The sequence below is a fragment of the Geotrypetes seraphini genome, chromosome 17 (assembly GCF_902459505.1).
Source record: "Geotrypetes seraphini chromosome 17, aGeoSer1.1, whole genome shotgun sequence".
NCBI classification, from domain to species: Eukaryota; Metazoa; Chordata; class Amphibia; order Gymnophiona; family Dermophiidae; genus Geotrypetes; species Geotrypetes seraphini.
In genome coordinates, this window is record NC_047100.1 from 6,236,498 (window position 1) to 6,256,964 (window position 20,467).

Sequence of the window (20,467 nt, forward strand, 5' to 3'; positions counted from 1 at the left end):
TCCATCCTCCTTTTTCTGGACCCATATGGTAACCCTAACCAGGACTAAAATCTACAAGTGTGTTGCCTGTTTAGGTGATAGGCTCAGGAGGGTGGTAGATGCATGGAACAGTCTCCCAGTGGAGGTGGTGGATGCAAAGTCTGTGTCTGAATTCAAGAATGCGTGGGACAGGCACTGGGATCTCTTAAGGAGCGGAGGAGATAGTGGACGCTGCGGATGGGCCATTTGGCCTTTATCTGCCATCATGTTTCTCTTCCACAACATTTTTTTTTCTTTGGCTCTTTCTTGTCTACTGTAGATTAATGGGGCTTTTGTTGTATGTCCAAACATAAACCTTTGCACAGTTCTGTAATTATAGAAGTACCATGGCCATAATTTTGCTCTTTGGTAAAACTCAGAGTCTGACATCCAAATTTATCTTAAAAAAAAAAAAAAAAGCATTCAGTCATTTTATTTCTGTATTTATTTATTACTTGGGTTTCTGATGTGCTGGATCTCCAGGAAGAAGACCAGCAGAGTACGGCCCTACATGTAATATTACATCCACAATAAGTTCACAAGGAGCCAAACTATACTTTGGAGGAGATATCCCGCACCCTGGCTATATTTAAAAACAGGCAATTTTTGAAAGAATCCACTGGCTCACTGGCAGCCAATTGGTTCAAACAGAAACCAAGATATACTCAGGGAAGGATTAAGGCATAGATAAACTAGGCAGGAGCCTAGAGCCCAGAGTTTAGGAGGGGATCTCCAAGATCTGCTAAATCAATGGTAACCCCAAATAGATGATTGTTCTGGTGAGCTTCTAACCGAAAGAAGGGCGAAGAGAGGGAACATAGCCACCCGTGTCCTCAGAAGTGTCTCTTTTCTTTCCCCCCACTCTACTCCATGCAACATCTTCCCATTTTCAGGAGTTAACGAGCAACACTTCTTACCTGCTGCTTCTTCCTCTGTAGTCAGAACCACACAGACCTTCATTTATAAGCGTTTAACAATCTGTTTATATTGGTGGCCCAACATGTTTGTTTGCCTAGGGCCCACAAATAGTTAATTCTAGCATATTGTATTAAGCAGGATATAAGGGGGGCCCATAACCCACTATGTATGAGACACCCCTTGCCTGGGAAACCTGAAAAGACACTAATATATAGATAATAAACAATGAAGCTAAAGGATATAGAAATGCTTCAGAAATACAGTAAACAAATATTGCTTGGTTAGCATTACTGGAAAATGTTCAAGTTTTTAAATAGATGTGTGCTCCAACATAGAGGAAGTACCTATGTACTAGAGCGTGTGAACAAGGTTAGTGTGCCCTAAATGAACATGCCGTTACAAGATATGCAATGCACTGAATTACAACACATCTAACTAAGTCATTATTGTTGAGAGGGAAAAGTACTAATGAAATAGGGTGACAAGAAACCATGTGACTTGAAACTAACCAATAGAACATTGCTCGAGTATGCAGTTTATCAATGGACCTTAATTAAGCAATTGTAATTCAATTGGAAGATGTACCAACTACATATGTTTAATTATTTCCTGTAATGATGTCATAAACCCAACAAAGTGGCCTGTCACTTGTAATTCATTCATTGAGATTCTTGGTTGGTATTCTACCATTTGGTAGAACGTCAAGAACTTCAAAGGCCTTGAATGTTTAAACTACACTTTTGTGTCTGGTAATTATTTCCTTGTCCTCCTCCAGAGATGGAAGTAAGAGCTGAGGAGTAGGTAACCTGTTCATGTAGTTATTCAGAGCAAACACTATCACCACAGGTTGCCCCCAAATTCCTCATGTAAAAGAATTTTGTTCAAGCTGCTGTCAGTTTTTCTTTAAGGCACTTACCACCATACTACTTTAGGGGGTAAAGCCCCTGCCCCAGTACAACCAATGTATCACAACCTGTGGTGCTGGCCTGTGATGTCATCTGACTGGTCTATGCTCTGGGTTGAACAACTTGTGCCTGCCTTGTATCTGAAAAGGATACTGGCTGTGACCCTGCAGAACTGTTTATCAAGTGGCTCATTTGGCTTATTATGGAGGCATGCACATAAGCTTGGGCAAAGACTATTGTTTATGCAGTGCTGGATTACTTGGTGGGGGATATCTGAAGATGATATCAAAGACATTCTTGTGGTTTGCCTAAACTTCAACAAAAGGGCAAAGTCCAATCACCTACGATGATATCATGGAGTGGACACCACCCGTAAGATGTGCCTGCAAAAGGCACAAGACACATAACATCACACTGTGTCTATGGCGCACACTGATACAACAACAGAAAAGCATCACCTCCTGCCTCCCTGCTGTTCCAGCTGTCAAATGTGAGGAGATGACCCCAAACCAACAGATTGATATATAATTTAAGGTCGTGATCACTTACAGCTGGGTTACAGGGGGCTTTTGCCAATTGGGTAATGTGTGGTAGTATTTCTTCTACCTTCTGTCCATTTTATTATCCCAAGTTGCTTATATTAAGGATTTTAGAGAATTTAGAATTTGAGACCTTTGTTTAAACATGGTTTTTCCCCCTAATCTTAATGGACCATCGAGTTGACCCAGCTTGGCATGTTCACGTTCATACTGTATGTTTTTGAGATCTTCTTCAGATACTGGCGACCGGCAGCATCCTGATGGGATTCATCTGTTCCAATTCGTGCAGTCCCTTCGTTGTTGGAAGTGCGGGATCTTGAAAGTGAAGAGTTAAGAATGGGAAATATCACTTTGGTAGTCCAGAGGGTACATCCAGAATAGTTCTGCAGTTTCAGGGTACAACGGTCTCACAGTAGTAACATCCAGAAGCTCCACGGGGTAAATATTTGAAAGCCTTCACCTAGAGCAGTAGTTTCAGCCCCCGGGCTTGGGGGACTGTTGATGTTTCCATAGGTTATAGTTTTGTTTCTAAGAAATTCTGAAAATGAGATTTTAAAAGAAAGAAACATCTATTTATACTTTTATACATAAGTCAAATAGAACTAAGATGCTACTCCTTGGGTTTTGGCCAGGAACTAGTGACCTGGATTGGTCACCATGAGAACATGCTACTGGGCTTGATGAACCAGGCTTTTGTAATTAACTCCCTGGCAGCTGGGTCCGTCTAGTGACGGAGAATGTTTAAGTCTAATGAATGAGATTATACCAATGTGAGCTGCAAAACACGAGGTAGAAAGCAAAACCAGACTGGAAGTATTAAAAGCAACTCTGGCAACAATTCCAGCAGATACGGGAGATCAAGAGTCACACATCAGAGAGTGTTGGAAGCAAATAAGCGACTTGCCAGAAGGATCTCAGGGGACGGGGAAGAGGAGGTAGCTTTAGGGAGTAAGGAAATAAGAGGGAGTGTGCTGATGTGGGTGGAATGCTTGGCGATATGGGAAAAACATTTAAAAAAAGAGGAGTGGGACAGATGAACAACTGCTTTGGAGATTCTAAAAGATTTAGCGGTATACAGGCAGTCCCTGAGTTACAGATGCCCAACTTAAGCATGGCTCATACTTAAGAACGCAGTTGCAGCTTCATTTGATTTCACTGAGCGGTATTTCCAGTGGCCTAGACTCCTACACTTCTCCTGCAGCAGATTCAGGAATGATGCCGACACCAACGCAGGCAGCGCATTCGTGATGCTGCTTGTGCCGAGATGCACCTTTTATAGAACCCCGTAATTAAGTAAAGGAGTGCTTACTAAGATTCCCTCCCTTGTTTCCTGGTCATGTTCCTTCGAGAGGTACGTGACAGCATCGTGGACAGAGGCAAAGAGTTGAGCCTTGGTGATGGTTTTGCCGAAAAAGTTGCCTTCCTCCAACTGTTTGACCACATGAGCTATGACCAAAAAAAAAGAACAAACAATGAATGAATTCCCAAATCTTGGAAGGTCAGAAAGCTGGATAAACCAGGTAGGTACATTGTGTTTGATTAATATATTCTCTTTCCTCAAGTCATTTTTGGCAAGGAAGTGGATTGCGTAAGTCTACCAATTTATCTGATCGACAAAAATGATCACATTCTTAACACATGTTAAACAGCAAGCCACACGCATGTCCATTTTGCCAAGATCCACTCCATAAGCGAAAATTCTTCGGAGTGAAGTCTGCTTATATGCGGATTACTTACTCTGACAACCAGCAAGGTAAACATTGACTTCGATCTCAGAGAAATCTCGGAAAATCTGAAACAAAATATTTCTCTTTAATAGAGTCTTTATAGTACATTATGTTACTGATGAAAATGACATAGGGGAAGGGATGACCCCTATGAAGAAAGGCTAAAGTGGATAGGGCTCTTCAGCCTGGAGAAGAGACAGTTCAGGGGAGATGTGATAGAGGTCTATAAAATACTGAGTGGAGTGAATCACCTGTTTACTCTTTCCAAAAACACTTGGACTAGGGGACATTCAATGAAGTTACTAAGTAGCAGATTTAAAAACAAACCTGGGAAAATATTTCATCACTCAATGTATAATTAAACTCTGGAATTCGTTGACAGAGAAAGTGGTGACAGGAGATAGCTTAGCAGGGTTTAAAAAAAAAAAAAAAAAAGGTTTGAATCATTTCCTAAAAGAAAAGTCCAAACGCCATTATTAAGATGGACTTGGGTAGGATTACCATATTTGGGAAAACAAAAAAATGAGGACACATGACCCCGCCCACACTCCACCCACAGCTCCACTCACACTCCCCTTCCCATCCTGTGTACCCTTTTAGTGTTTCCCTCTTGCTCTCTCTCTCTCTCTCTCTCTCTCAGTGGTTTACTGCGGAGATCTCAGACCTGATCAAGGAGAAGAAAAAAGCATTCATCTCTTACAAACAATCAGGGAAGCAGGACTCTAGAGCAGACTACCTGGCCAAATCAAAAGCCGTCAAAACAGCAGTCAGGGAGGCTAAATTCCTCATGGAGGAGTCTCTAGCAAAGAACATCCAGAAGGGAGATAAATCCTTCTTCAGGTATATCAGTGATAGAAGAAAAAACTCAGGCGGGATTGTACGTCTTAGGAAACCAGACGGAGACTATGTGGAAAAGGATTCGGAAAAAGCCCAACTATTAAATGAATACTTCTGCTCAGTCTTCACCCGAGAAGCGCCAGGGCTCAGCCCTCAGCTACAGACAAGGGTTGGCTCAGTTGACCCGTTTAGTAACTTTGAGTTTACGCCCAGCAATGTCTACGTTGAGCTGTCAAAGCTCAAGGTTAACAAAGCAATGGGGCCGGACAACCTGCACCCCAGGGTGCTTAGGGAGCTGAGTGATGTCTTGGCGGAGCCACTGTCCGCGCTCTTCAACCTCTCCCTTAGTACAGGCAGCGTCCCGTTGGACTGGAGGACGGCTAACGTCATTCCACTCTACAAGAAAGGCTCAAAGATGGAGACAGCAAACTACAGACCAGTGAGTCTAACATCGATAGTGAGCAAACTAATGGAAACTCTAATCAAACACCAATTAGATAAGATCCTGGATGAGGAGAATCTACGGGATCCCCGACAACATGGATTTACTAAGGGGAGATCCTGCCAATCCAACCTGATCAGCTTCTTTGATTGGGTAACGGGGAAGCTGGATATTGGGGAGTCCCTGGACATCGTGTACCTGGACTTTAGCAAAGCATTCGATAGCGTACCACACCGCAGGTTACTGAGCAAGATGAGTTCTATAGGATTAGGTAACACATTGACGAAATGGGTTGGGAGCTGGCTTGGAGGTAGGCTCCAAAGGGTGGTAGTGAACGGCACCCCCTCCGAAATGATGGAGGTGATTAGTGGAGTACCACAGGGCTCAGTCTTGGGCCCAATCCTATTCAACATCTTTATAAGAGACTTGGCAGAAGGGCTTCGAGGTAAAATAACATTATTCGCCGATGACGCCAAACTTAGTAATGTAGTGGGCAAATGCACAACAGACGAAGATTCAGTGCCCGACAACATGATGCACGACCTACTCCTACTGGAGCGATGGTCTAGGACATGGCAACTCAACTTCAATGCCAAAAAATGCAAAGTTATGCACCTGGGCAGCCAGAATCCATGCAAGTCTTATACCCTTAATGGCGAGATCCTAGCAAAAACGGTAGCAGAACGAGACTTGGGGGTAATCGTCAGTGAGGACATGAAGTCTGCCAATCAAGTGGAGCAGGCTTCGTCCAAGGCAAGACAAATCATGGGCTGCATACGAAGGGGTTTCGTCAGTCGTAAGGCGGAAGTCATTATGCCATTGTATAGATCCATGGTGAGGCCCCACCTGGAATACTGTGTGCAATTCTGGAGGCCGCATTATCGCAAGGATGTGCTGAGACTGGAGTCGGTGCAAAGAATGGCCACCCGGATGGTCTCGGGACTCAAAGATCTACCATACGAAAAACGGCTTGACAAATTACAGCTATACTCGCTCGAGGAGCGCAGAGAGAGGGGGGACATGATCGAGACGTTCAAGTATCTTACGGGCCGCATCGAGGTGGAGGAAGATATCTTCTTTTTCAAGGGTCCCACGACAACAAGAGGGCATCCGTTGAAAATCAGGGGCGGGAAACTACGAGGTGACACCAGGAAATTCTTTTTCACCGAAAGAGTGGTTGATCGCTGGAATAGTCTTCCACTACAGGTGATTGAGGCCAGCAGCGTGCCTGATTTTAAGGCCAAATGGGATCGGCACATGGGATCTATTCACAGGGCAAAGGTAGGGGAGGGACATTAAGGTGGGCAGACTAGATGGGCCGTGGGCCCTTATCTGCCGTCTATTTCTATGTTTCTATGTTTCTATGTTTCTCTCTCACTCCCTCCCTCTAACCAGCCTGCCCCATTCATGCTTCTCTCTCTCTCCCTCCTTTCAAACCCCCTCTCCTGTGGGTGCCTCTTTCTTTCTTTTCACTCCCCTTCCAACCCCCAACCCCTTGCCTCCCCCCCCTCCACGGGTGCCCCTCTCTTTCCTTCCAATCGCCTCTCCTGCTGTTTCTGTCTCTCCCCTTCCATCCAGTACTACCCTACTCCATGCTCTTTTGTTCTAACTCTCTCTTCATCCCAAAATGCTTCTCCAGCCCTCCTCCCTCCCTCCCTCCCTCCATCCATCCAGCCTCTCCCCTCCCTCCAACACTGCTTCCCCTCATGACCTCTCTAGCTTCCGACTCCCCCTCCTACCTCTTCCCTGGGCCCAGCCGCTGAAATTGAATCTTTAGGCAGCTGGTAGTAGCAATGAGGTAAGCCGCCGGCCTGCCCCGGAAGCTGCTTCTCTGCAAGTTCCACCTACGCTAGAATAGAAAGTTGCTATATAGAGATGGCTTTGGGGGCATAACTCTAAAGTCAAAAAATGGCAGCGGTGGGTTTTTTTGACATGAATTTAAAAGGATCCATCACCTGACTCTATACCACCTATCAGAGCTCAGAACACCCGGCCATTTAAATTAATGACATCCATTCTATCTCTTGATTTAGTCCATTTGGCTGAATTTAGATAAAAGATCCAATTTTGCTCTATAAAACGCCATTTTGGATCTTACAGAGAATGATTTCTAGCCAACCAATGTTGGACTAAGGTCAAAAAAACCCACTGCAGTCTTAAAAATGATTAGTAGCAGTACTATTACTGGGGAATAGGAAGTGTTGCAGAGTGAAGATTTCCATGGCCAGCCAACGGCAGCAGGATCATGTCGCTAATGCTGCCGGCTGCCCAAAGTTTTGAAATTGCTATGCTAGAAGAGGTATGTGAGTAGGGATACCAGACATCCGAATTTACCCAGACATGCCCTCTAGCTTTTCAAAATCTGGCAATTTGTCCGGGTTTTGAAAAGCTTCCAGCTCGGGAGCTGCATTGGGAGGGCGTCTGCATGTGTGCGGACACCACATGGTGACATCACCCGCAAATGCACATGCTTGCGACATCATTGTGTTTATACCTGCGCATGCGCAGATGACCTCCCGACGCGGCTCCCTAACAAGAGAACAGGTTGACGGGGTGGGGCTTGGGGGCTGGGGAGGCCTGGAGGTGTGGCCATGGGTCTGGAATTTACATGACTAAAATCTGGTAACCTTCTATGTGAGGACCCCAACTCTGGGGTGGCCCATTGTGGGGCCTGGAGAGAGAAAGAGAGGCTATGTTGGGGGAAGGGGGGGTGCAGGTAAGAGGCCAGGCTAGTGGAAGGCAGAGGAAGGGCTTCAGGGGGGATACAGAAAGCTGAGGACTCTGTATACACATTTGAGAAAGACATGACAGCCCACAATTTGTGACAGGCATCATCAACTAGATTTAAACTACAACCTGAACCTTGTTGACCTGATTTGGCTAACTAAAGATGGGGGAAAAAAAGATTATAAATCCCTTTTTTGACAATCTGTCTGCTCTCTCTCAATGTCGCATTAATAGTTATCCGGCCGGTTGCTCTTTAAATCATTTACTGTCTTGTCTTTTCTCGTCACTCCCCTCTTCTGCCCCACACATAAGTACACGCTTTCTGGAATCGTCTGAGGATTAGAAAAGGACCCAGAGCAAGCAGAAAAGGCCTCCCGCGGATCTGCGCACACCACCGAGACAGCTTCCCATTACAGAATTCCCCTCAAAGTGCTACGTCACTTGTTTCCAGTATATCGGCATTGCAAAACATGTTCCAGTGCCACCTTTTGCTGGTTTGGCTCACATCGTTCCTTACATTTTTCAAAACCTTTATGCAGACAGTATCCACAAAACTGGAAGCAGAGAAGTCCAGTATCAGCGAGTGGAAGGCCGGCTTTCTTAGACCGAACGATTCCAGGGTGGATTCTTTGGAGGTCTTCTGGGTGGTGTTTGTTTGAGTTTCCAAAACTTCTTTGTCTGCGACCTCTGCCAGCCTGGAGTCATTTTCCTGAAAAACATCCCTAGAAGTGAGCTTTGAAAGGTCTGAGTTCATCGTGTTACCTTGCATCTTTGCTGGTTCCTCATTCTGCCATAACCATTTCATACCTCGGTCGCTATCTCCTTTGGATCAGCCTTCTCCACATCCAGAAAACCATTGTTGTCGCTTCCTGTTACCTGTTAATTTCAGCAAAAGGAGCAGAGGTGAAATCTACACCAAATTTTTATAGAAGACTTCTAATCAAGGGCAATTATGCACGTAAATTAAATAATTTTATCATCTATGCGTGTAAGTTCACACTCAGCCCGCACTCCACCCACTAGGGTTAACAGATTTAAAGAGAGACAAACCCGGACGCATGGCCCCGCCCCATTCTTTCTCAGCCACGTCCCATTCTGCTTCCAGCCCCGCCTCATTCCTCCTCCAGCCCCACCCCATCCAGCCTCCAACCCCGCCTGAAAGAGCCTCAACTCTTTTTCCCGACCTTCAGACTGTGTCTGGAGAGCCTCCAGCATGCACAGATGTGTGTGATATCATCCTCACATGCTTGTTGAAGGCCTTCCAGACTCAGCCGGAGCTCGGGGCTTTCCAAAACCTGGACAAACTGCTGGGTTTCTGTAAAGTCCATCCGGAAACCCAGACAGTCCTCTAAGAAGAGGACATGTCTGGGTTTTCCCGGATGTCTAGTAACCCTACTACCCACACTCCTTCCCTGTGCATACCCACGTATGTGTATTTTCATTCAAGTTGGCATTTTAAAAGAGGTATCTTTGGTGTATAAATGCCTACAATGCGAGCATATTCTTAGCGCCTAAAATTACCACCAAAAAGCTAAGTTTGAAGATAAGAAGAAAAAGCTTGCTTTATCTTTCTTCAAGTTCTCATCTCTAGGGATTTGGTTCCCCTTTTTCCTATCTTTCTCGTCTTTCCTTTTTTGCCGAGTCATAGCTTTCTTCTTCTTCCCAATGAGTCTGTCAACATCGATGCCAATCTGGAAACAACAGAAACTATATGAGAGCTCCCAATTAGGTTAATGTGTTGTTCCTCATCTTCAAAGGCTGGTATTATTTCCCTAAAGGTTCTCCAGGGGAGCTCAGAACGGTTTACGTGCATTTATTCAAGTGCTCTCCGTCTGTCCTGGTGGGTTCACAATCTATCTAATGTACCTGGGGCAATGGGGGGAATTAAGTGACTTGTCCAGGGTCACAAGGAGCAACATGGGTTTGCCACTGTACCACACTCTCCTGCTTTAGATCAGGTTAGTCTGCGTGTAGAGTTAGCTCACTAAAATTTGATACTGAGAACCACTGAGAACCTCTGAGCTCTTGTGCCACATCCTGACCTAGGAATTAAGGGGTTCTGGTACCCTGATAACATCCTCTGCCCCATCAATGGGGAACTGTAGAACTAGTTCTATAATGGCGTAAGGATGCACCTAAGCCATTATAGAATATATATGCAAAGCTGCATTGGTGTACCAAAAGTTAAGCGTGCCTACGTATCATAGTTTGCTGTAAGTGGGCGTGGCAAAGCACACTATACAATTTGCTCAACGGATAGTGATCTATAAGTTGTGTGCGTTTGGTTACTCTTCCGTGTTCTGCCCACATGTTTGCTCCCTGACAGTTGTGTGCTAAGTGATGTAGACCCATTCTGCCCATTTTTGAAGCATTTCATGACGAGCATTGTTGAAATTAATGGGTTGGCACCTTTGGACTGCCGTTCTTCTTTATCACGAGATCAGCCAGAAGGATAGTCAGATCCATCAACATCCCACCAGCAAGCAAAGAGAGCAGGAAGCCTGGATCTGCTCCCGTCAGAAGGAGGGTGGGGAAAAGGAGGAATGGATGCTGGGTAGATATGGGGGGGCTGGAGCCAGAGAGGATGCTGGGCGGGTGGAGAGAGCGGCAGGGTACGGAGGAGTAGAGGTTAGAAAGAGAGGTTGCTCGGTAAGGCAGTGCTAGGTGAGTGAGGGTGGAGTGTTGGTGTGCTGTGGATCATAGGAAGAATGAGGGACGCGGTGGGAGGGTGGAGAAAAAGAAGGCATTGGGCGTTGTGGAAAGGGAGCAAAGAAGATGCTTGTTTGCTGGCCCTAAAATAGAAAAAGGAGAGAAGCAGAAAGGAGCAATGTTGAGCACTGTGAGAGGAGAGAAGGGGATGCTGGACAAAAGGAAAGAGGGGGTTGATGATGCTTGGACAGAGCCTCTGCCATTAGGTAAAAATGCAAGAGGGAATGACTTGCCTTTTCTTGAATATTTATGCACGAGAACTGTATAATCTGTGGCAGGGCTGGCCAAGTCCGGGCCTCGAGATCTACTGGCAGGCCAGGTTTTCAAGACATCCACAATGAACATGCATGAGAGAGATTTGCATACCAAGAAGGCAGTGCAGGCAAATCTCTCTCATGCATATTCATTGTGGATATCCTGAAAACCTGGCTTGCCAGTAGATCTCGAGGATTGGACTTGGGCAGCCCTGATCTATGGAGTCCTTTTACTAAGGCAAGCTAACCGATGTAGCACATGCTAAATCGGTTAGCGCCTTAGTAAAAGATCCCCTATAATTAGGCATTCCAGATTAAATTTCATTGAAAGCATATCTCGGCTGGCAGCTGGGTAGACTGAATGGGCCAATTGGTCTTTTTCTGCCATCACCTACTACAAAGAAGCTCTGTGCATCATTGGAAACTTAGGCCGATTTCCTGCATTTGGCTCACTACTTGATGCACTGAATCACTTACCTTCGCTTTCAGGGACTCTGCATACAGCTCAGCATTGGCAAAGTATACTGTGCAAGGCGAGCGGAATATCTTTATTCCGGATACTTCTTTGACCTGGAAATTCAAGAAAGGAATCCAGATTACTATCACCTCTTAACTTCATCCTATCATTACAGAACTTCCTTTCAAATGAAAGAGACTCGACTCAGGTGCATTTATGCCATGTAAGTATTTAAACGTCTCTTTCCTATCTCCCCTCTCCCGCTTTTCCTCCAAAGTATACAGATTGAGATCTTTTAAGTCTGTTCTGAGAGCTCCAATGTTGCCCAGTACGATGCTCCAAGAAGTAGACAACCAGAAGATTGAAAACAGTTTGTACTGGTGGTCAAGGCAACTAACATAGGAAGGTTCAAAGCAAATCTAGACAAGCTCCTGGAGGAAAATTCTATCAAAATTAATAGCCGGGTAGACATGAGAAAGCCACAGTCTTCAGGTCCTACTTTACCTGGTCGAAATCTTCAAGGTCTCTGTAGATATCTGTTTCAGAAACTTGCCCCAAGATTGAATAGTGGGGTCTATCGAAGAGAGAGAGAAGTAGAGTTTTTGCTTTTCCACAATAAAGGAAGCATTGTTACTGAACAAGGATATGATCTTGAAAATGCCAAGTACTCTTGCTGTTTTACACCCCAAACTATACACACCTTCCCCCGAAAATGCAATTACAGTGGTGCCTCACACAACGAACTTAATTCGTTCCAGGAGCAAGTTTGTTATGCGAAAAGTTCGTTATGTGAAACGCGTTAAGCGCAGTGACTAACGACTGCCTGCAGCGCCTGCGCGGAAGGATGCAATACATCGGCAGCGATCGTGGAAGCTCGGGCGACTTCGTTGTGTGAAACGAAGTTCGTTGTATGAATCATGACATGAAGTTCGTTGTGTGCAGCGTTCGCTGTGCGAGGCGTTCTTTATGCGAGGCACCACTGTACTTAACTTTACTAGAAGTGTACTGCGGAAGCCAGCGTGTATTGCAAGCCAAGCGAAAGAGAGCAATTTGGGAAGAACTCTCTTCGAAAACCACGCTCAGTACTCTCTAACGCTCGTGTCCTGTGGAGAAAGCGTCTGCTGGAACTGGCAACTATTTGCTCCCCATGAAATACAGTAAATTGCTGATCATTTGGATGCCTTTTCCCACAAAGTGACATTCTTAAGACATTTGAAATGTGCTGCCTTTTAAAAGTAATTTGGGAAACGCCCCCCCAACAATGTGCTTTGTTCTGTGTCATTATCGAGCCAACATCAAGACAAAAAGAAGACCCAAAGTTGCACAGTAAAAACAATCCAATGATTTAAAAAAAAAAAAAACAACAAAAACAACCCAAAAGAGTGTGGATGTGGATGTTCCAAAAGATGATTCATTGTTCGCTCTTCACAATAAAAACAAAAAAATACAATTAGAAGTCTGAATATGCACCACTCTCAAGACATTTTCGTTTTTCTGCTCAAAGACACACACGTTGTTTTTAGCTCATACTTTTATATGGGTACCCTATATTATCTGGACCCCCGAGTAAGGGGGTTTTGACGAAACACGAAACGTGTAGGGTCCGACTTTTATTTTGATGTTTTTATTGTGAAGAGCGAACAATCCACATCCGCAGCCTTGTGTTTTTTTTATCATTCAACATACTTTTTTTAAAACTTTTTCCATCCATCTAATCTAACCAATTTCTGGTTTTATCTCACAGTTTTTATTTGTTATGTTTCATTTTTTTAACGAACTGTAAACTAAGTCGAGCTCCTTAGGGAGTAGATTCGGTCTATAAAATGAAGATTAGATTAGATTAATAAATCATCTTTCAGAACATCCATATGCACAGTCTTTCGGGTTTTATCAATTTCAAGCCAGCCAGTCTTCCTCCCACCATGGCAGCCCCATAGGGAAAAAAGATGTTAACAACTGCCAACCCCTCATCCCACGTTGTATGTCCACATTGACCGCTGCTCCCCCAGACTATCCATCCAGACATAATGACAAACTGGTGTTCTCTTGGTTGCAGCAGGGCTCCCCCACCCCCCCCCTAGGATTGTATGAGGAATAAATGGCAGCTGTTTTCATATTCATGAATTCACAGCCAGTGGCACAGGGAGGGTGAGAGGTGTCCTTCCCCCACCCTCTTCTCCGCCCACCACCCCACCACCTCCACATGCTCCTTCCTCACCCTCTCCTGCCCTACGTGCGCCATTCCCTTCCCCGTACCTCCGTAACTTTCCTGGAGTGAACGGCAACCCCTGAGCTGGTGTCACGCCAGCGTTGGCTCTTCCTCTTCCGTCATGTCCTAGGTGCGGGTCCAGGAAGTGATGTCAGAGGAAGAGCTGACGCTGGCACGGGTTTGTCACTGGCGCCAAGAACATTACAGGGGGAAGGGAAGTGGCACGCATGTGTGGCAGTGGGGGGGGGGGGAAGAAGGGGTGGGTGTCTGTGCCCTCACCAAGGCCGCCCCCTCCCCTTATTAAGCCACTGTTCCCAGCACAGTCTTCTAGGTGTGGGTCCTTCTGCAGCAAGCAAGGATTATTCAATAACTTCCCAGCGAGTCACCCATTGTTTTGATTTTAACTCCCAGGTCAGCGTGTTCAGCTCCAAGACGCACTCCCAAATTCAGGGGCAGATGCGCTAAACCTTTATCCTCGTGAACAGCAAATGAGAAAAATCCCTCGAGTACATCCCTCCCTAATGTTTGGAACCAACGCACAGCTGCGTTCGGACAATAACCGTAAACAAGGCAAAGACGACCGACACAGCCAGGCCGAGATCCAGATTCAGCAGAAGAGTCGCCACGAAGGTCACCGCCCATATCAGCTGAAAACCAAAAATGAGAGACATGTGTTGGAAGGCCATATGTAAAACAGCTGGATAATGAGGGGGAGGGGGAAGGGGGTTGCAGGAGTTCAGGCCTCGGGTGCCCCTAAGAGGCCAGATTTTCGGAGAACCCTATTGAATATGTATGAAATAGACCTTATTGTATGCACTGTACACAAATCAATCTCATGCATAGTTTATTAGGGAATCCTGAAAAGCTGGTTTGGTTGTGGCCCTTGAGGCCTGAACGGCTACAACCCTGATCTACACTAATAGCTGCTGTGATTTCTTCCCTCAAAGGAAGAAAGACTCAGCTCTGCTGCTCTGATTGATTGACCAGAATTCACAGATACATTCTGTGATCTTGCATTAATATAACAGATAGGCATGGGAACAAAAGAATTCATTGTCTCTTAATACCTGTAATGATTCATGTTTGTTCTGGCATTGTTTAGCTCACCTGAACAGAGAAGTACATGTTGGGGCATGGGAGGGTGGGGAGAGATTTAGACAGGATATTTTACAAATTCTGCTATTTTAGCAGAATTCCGTTTTATCCAATGAGACCATAAGAATTGCTATACTGGGACTGACCAAAGGCCCATCAAGCCCAGCATCCTGTCTCCAACTGTGGCTAACTCAGGTCCCCAGGACCTGGCAGAAACTCAAAGAGGAGCAACATTCCAAAACTGATACTGTGATGTCATAATGCCTCATTCCACCAATGTCTAAGAGCCAACTTCATCAGTGATGTCACCATGGCTCAATTGTCCTATACTTGGCTCACATAAGAACATATGAATTGCTGTACTGGGACAGACAGAAGGTCTGTCATACCCAGTATCCTGTTTCGAACAGTGGCCAACCCAGGTCCCAAGTACCTGGCAGAACCCCAAAGAGGAGCAACATTCCAGAGCTGAGATTGTGATGTCATAATGCCTCATTCCACCAATGTCTAAGAGCCAACTTCATCAGTGATGTCACCATGGCTCAATTGTCCTATACTTGGCTCATATAAGAACATATGAATTGCTGTACTAGGACAGACAGAAGGTCCGTCAAGCCAAGTATCCTGTTTCCAACAGTGGCCAACCCAGGTCCCAGCTAGATCAAGTAGTAAAACAGATTTTATGCTGTTTATCCCAGGACTAAGCAGTAGATTGATGAATCCCCCCCTGCTATATTTAAGAAACATTCCATTCCATTTTGAATTTAGAGGTTCCCCAGACTATTCAGACACCCTCCCCCAAGCCCCCAGATCCTCCTTACCAGATCTATTTTGTTGGTTCTCCACAGAAGAGAAAGGTCACCAAACTGCTTATACATGCCATGCAGATTGACAATAACAACAGAAGCCAAGATTGCCTGAAAGACATTTGAAATGATAAGACTTAGCAAGCATGTAATTCCAATTTGTAAGCATGGATTAGCCCTTTAAGGGGTCATTATATTTTGTGTTAAGGGAAATAATGCACAGTTTTTGCATGTTGAAAGTGTCCATTATTTTACCGTATCGCATATTATTTTATTGCAATGTACATAATAATGAAATGTTAAGCATGCAAATGCAAGCAAACCACCTCATTATTATGCAAATTAAATAATGGAAGCTGCATCTTTCTGGGAATCTAAGGGTTGGATGCATTAAAGTCAGTGATCGTCGTTGCAACTGTTTTCACAGCTTTAGCGATGGTCGCTTTTAACCGACTCAATGCACAAAACAGCTCATCGCGTGTTTTTCTCCTCGATCGCCCATTTTCCGATCCGGCCATGCAAATTAGCTAAAACCCCATGCAAAGTAGCCAAGTGATTGATGCACTAACATCGCTTGGCTATGCAAAAAAACCCAAAACATTCTATCCTTGAGTATCGATAATATTTCTTATTGTGATATGATGTACTGAAGGGAGCTGTCACTTGGTTTTTCTTGTTAGGCTTCCTCGGAAGCCTTTGTTGTATATTTTCTATTTTATAACTATGAAATCAATAAAAATATTTTGAAAAACTGCCTGGGTTTTTTCATATTTTTTTTTCAATGGCATTTTTTTTTTCAAAGTCCCCCACCACTAATGATGGCCCTCCCGAATGACCCCCCTCCCCCACAAACCGGAACTGTGACCCCCCCTCCCATGTGCCATACCCCCACCCAGTCCTGGACCCCCTACACCATCAACCTCCCCAATCATCCCCTACCCTCCCCCTTCCTCCCGAAAAAAAAAAAAAAGCAGGAGTGATGCTCACTTCCTGCTGCCACTGGATGCTCCCCTGAACCCCCTCCCCCCCGGTACCTTCGGTACATGTTGGGAGCTGGAGGGAAGCATGTTCCCTCTAGCTCCAATGCTCACACATGGAAAATAACGGGCCCTTCCCTCCTTGGTGCACCATGTGATGCACGGGGAGGAGCCTAAGGCCCTGATTGGCTCAGATGCCCAGGGCCCCTGGATTACAGTTGGCCAATTCTCTGACCGATTCTGGCCGAGCGATCGATGCACTACCAAGCTTGTGTGCAAACCATGTGCACGGATCAATCACTGCCCTAGGGATATTGCTTTAAAAATTGAAAGCATCTTGTAGCAAGCCAGAGGAGGTCAAACTTAGAGACGGAAGTTTTGGAACCAGAAATTTTGAATTGGGAAGAAAATACTGCAGAAATGGGAAAAGATCTAAAAGAGTTGAAAATCTCCTCATTTTATTGCATAACCTTGTTCAACAGCACCTCAGCTAGACAGGAAATACATACTTTGGGTAAGTATTCAAAGAGCGCTCCAGCCTTAATGATGATTATTAAGAGCACAAGAGAAGACATAATCCCAGAAACCTGTACAAGAAAACATAAGTAGAAAATCAACGAATGCAATTGGAAACTGGCAAAATAGCCTTATTAACTTATAAAGTACTATCTTGTAAATCTCCTCTATTCTTAGAGAGATTACTCATTCCCCTACGTGCCTTCAAGAGCATTGAGATCTGATGACAAAATTCTCCTGTCCATCCCATCTTTAAGATGTATTAATACCCGGAGGGATACTATCTTTTCAATTATAGCTCCTCAAACCTGGAATTCACTGCCAAAACAACTGAGGATCATTAAAAAGCTTTCTGTATAAAGATGCATTCGACAGTTAGGATTCCTACGAAGCTCTGCTTATTATTTTTCCTGTCCTCGTGTTTTGTGCTTTTATGGTTATCTTTCCTGTTACAATTGGAGTTCTCCCCGCGTCCCTTTCGTATCTAATAAGTTGTGATCGTCCATGTTAAAGTTCTTAATGGTTTTGTCTGTCTTCCCCAATTTTATATTGTACATCGCTGTGAATTTTTTTTTTTTTTAAATTGCGATTTGATTAAAACTTTATTAAACTTGAAACGTGATGAACCACAATCTCGTTAAAAGAAGAAGAAGAAGAAGAATAACAGTTTATATACCACAGGACAAAAAGAGACTCTTTTGTGCAACCGTTTTAAAAGAAAACCAATGTAACGGCTACTGGTATTTCAGTCAAGCAGTAACATGCCAACTGAGAAACCACAGTGGAATTTTTAGTAATGACGTCGATAAAATTGTGTTAATAAGCACTTGATGACTTTGAGCTTGGCAAAACCACAGAGACAGCCCTAGCTCAGAACAAAATTAGCAAGTATATTTCTCGCACCTACTGTACATTACCTGACTGTTTCCTCCGGTGTTTTCCTGCACCAGACACCTGGACATGGCCGTCCCAATCGCGAAACACTGAAAAAAGCTCCCCACAAAGTTACTGAGCCCCAGCGCGATCAGCTCCTGCGAGAGAAATAAGGTCGCTGAAGAGCCATCTTGATTCAAATACATAGTAAATGATGAATGACGACAGATAAGGACCTGGACGGTCCATCCAATCTGCCCATGAGTTATACCCATTAAAAAAACACACGATTAAATTAACTTGTCTCTTCTTTGATATTGCTGAAGTTGCCATCCAAGCTCGCTCCAGCCTATCCAACCATCCCGTTGTTTGCATGATATCTACTAGATTAGAAAGTCTAGCTAGTGACATCCTCATGTTCCAAATTAGTGGCGTTCCCATCGATGCCCATGCCAGCCCATCCTACACCGAATCACTATATATGGGACATAGACTTAGCAAGTCTGTCCAATACTGGCCTTACCCCCTAAGTCACACTAGCCAATTTAGCACACGTTGATGTCTGACCATGCGTGAAGGCCCTCCATACGGACCTTGAGCCGCCAGGAGGGGATGCCGGAAGGGAAGGATAGGCACTGGCACCTACAGGATGTGCCTCTCACCGCGAGAGGCACGTCCTGTAGGCAGTCAGCCAGCGTCCGCACCTCTCCTCCTCCCCAGCATCTCGTGGCACAACTGAAATCTCAGGAGGCACACAGTTTGCAGTACACTGATCTAATAAAATAACATAGATAATCATTTAGATGGTCTCAGCACTGTATCTGCACTAGCAACAAAGGAAAATGGCATATGGCTTTCCTGTTCTTATTTTTCACTTATAATTCACTGTCGGAAGGGGGGGGGCAGGAAAGTAGGAGAGTTAATCAGCCCTTGATCCCTCAAATCTAAAAGACCGAATAATATTTTTGGTAGCTTTGTGGAAAGCTCAGCGCAGAGGGTAAGAAGCAGCGGGGACAAGAAAAGGCCATCGAGTCAACTGACCTGGTTGCTATCCACTTGGTAGCCATGTTTCATTGCAAACATCTTGCCCATAGAGATAGTTATAGCATATGCCACCACCGCAATGGCAAATGAGCTGCCTACCACTTTGCCAAACAGGTTAGTGTCGGGCGGCAATGGGGCATTCATCCTGTAGGCGAAAGAACAAAATGCAATGATGTAAGCTAGCTGGGGGGGGGGGGGGAGCTATTTTCTTCAGAGTGTATTATTTCCTTTAATATCAGCACTCAAATGACCTTTTATAATTACTAGAGTGCAATAACCCAGCAATTAACTGATGTTGATGAGTCTCCAGTCGAGACACTGAAAGTTTACAGGACTGTGTTGATTTACTAAGAGGCTATTGGGCTCTTTCCCTGGGAGCTGAATCGCAATTACAGTTGGAGATAAGCGGCCAAAGAAAGTTTGCCATATATATAAAATATATATAAATCAACCACTGAAAGAGTGGTTGATTTTCACTGAAAGAGTGGTTGATCGCTGGAATAGTCTTCCACTACAGGTGATTGAGGCCAGCAGCGTGCCTGATTTTAAGGCCAAATGGGATCGGCACATGGGATCTATTCACAGGGCAAAGGTAGGGGAGGGACATTAAGGTGGGCAGACTGGATGGGCCGTGGGCCCTTATCTGCCGTCTATTTCTATGTTTCTATGTTTCTATGAGCGCACAATAGCAACACAGAAAGGTTACTTTGGTCAATTTCAGAAGATTTGGAGGCCATTAGCAGAATTTTGTAATGATTAATAACATTTTCCCATAATAAGATATTTGTTAAATGGGGATGTGGGTGGGTATTATTTTATTTATCTCACAATATATATGAATTAATTAATAAATTTTAAAGGATTAGGTTAGATTTTCTGAAATAGGTAGGGAGGGATTGGGAGGGGGAGGTTATTTTATTTATATTGGTCATACATATTAAATGAATTACACATTATTTAGAACATTATAAAATATGCATATAAATATAATATGTTGTACTTAAAGTGGTCATGAAGGTAAATCAAGTGTGAATTTATAAGATCATATAAATTTTTCTGATACACTTGTTGTAATATGAAAAAATGAATAAAGAAATTATAAGAAGAAGAAAGTTTTGTGGGATTTTTAAAAAATTTTGTTCCAGAAGGAATGTGAAAGAGAGTGTTCACTCTTCTTAAAGAGTTCACATTCTTTTCCCAATAGCACGTGCATAGAAACTAAAGGCCAAATGGCCCATCCAGTCTGCCCATCCGTAGCATCCACTAGCTCCTCCTCTTCCTATTGGCTAAGGCTCTTAACACCTGCATCGTGAGATCATAGAGCTTTATGGTTCTAGAAACCTAGAAACATCACAGCAGATAAAAGGTCAAATGGCCCGTCCTGTCTGCCCATCTGCACCAGCCACAATCTCCT

At 44.4% G+C, this 20,467-nt stretch overlaps 1 protein-coding gene across 1 annotated transcript in view; it reads right to left on the bottom strand.

Moving 5' to 3' along the window:
- Positions 1 to 2,368: 2,368 nt before the first annotated feature.
- The window catches only part of LOC117351135 (solute carrier family 26 member 6-like), a 30,278-nt gene continuing 12,179 nt past the window's right edge, over positions 2,369 to 20,467 (bottom strand). Inside the window, exons 8-20 of the mRNA XM_033925987.1 lie at positions 19,051 to 19,198; positions 18,054 to 18,167; positions 17,130 to 17,207; positions 15,659 to 15,754; positions 14,283 to 14,389; positions 12,038 to 12,107; positions 11,554 to 11,646; positions 9,676 to 9,804; positions 8,921 to 8,989; positions 8,631 to 8,822; positions 4,118 to 4,172; positions 3,690 to 3,826; positions 2,369 to 2,918 (exon numbers count right to left, since the gene is read on the bottom strand). Of these exons, the coding sequence (XP_033781878.1) occupies positions 2,895 to 2,918; positions 3,690 to 3,826; positions 4,118 to 4,172; positions 8,631 to 8,822; positions 8,921 to 8,989; positions 9,676 to 9,804; positions 11,554 to 11,646; positions 12,038 to 12,107; positions 14,283 to 14,389; positions 15,659 to 15,754; positions 17,130 to 17,207; positions 18,054 to 18,167; positions 19,051 to 19,198 (1,312 nt within the window). The 3' untranslated portion in view covers positions 2,369 to 2,894. The remainder of the gene's footprint in view (positions 2,919 to 3,689; positions 3,827 to 4,117; positions 4,173 to 8,630; positions 8,823 to 8,920; positions 8,990 to 9,675; positions 9,805 to 11,553; positions 11,647 to 12,037; positions 12,108 to 14,282; positions 14,390 to 15,658; positions 15,755 to 17,129; positions 17,208 to 18,053; positions 18,168 to 19,050; positions 19,199 to 20,467) is intronic.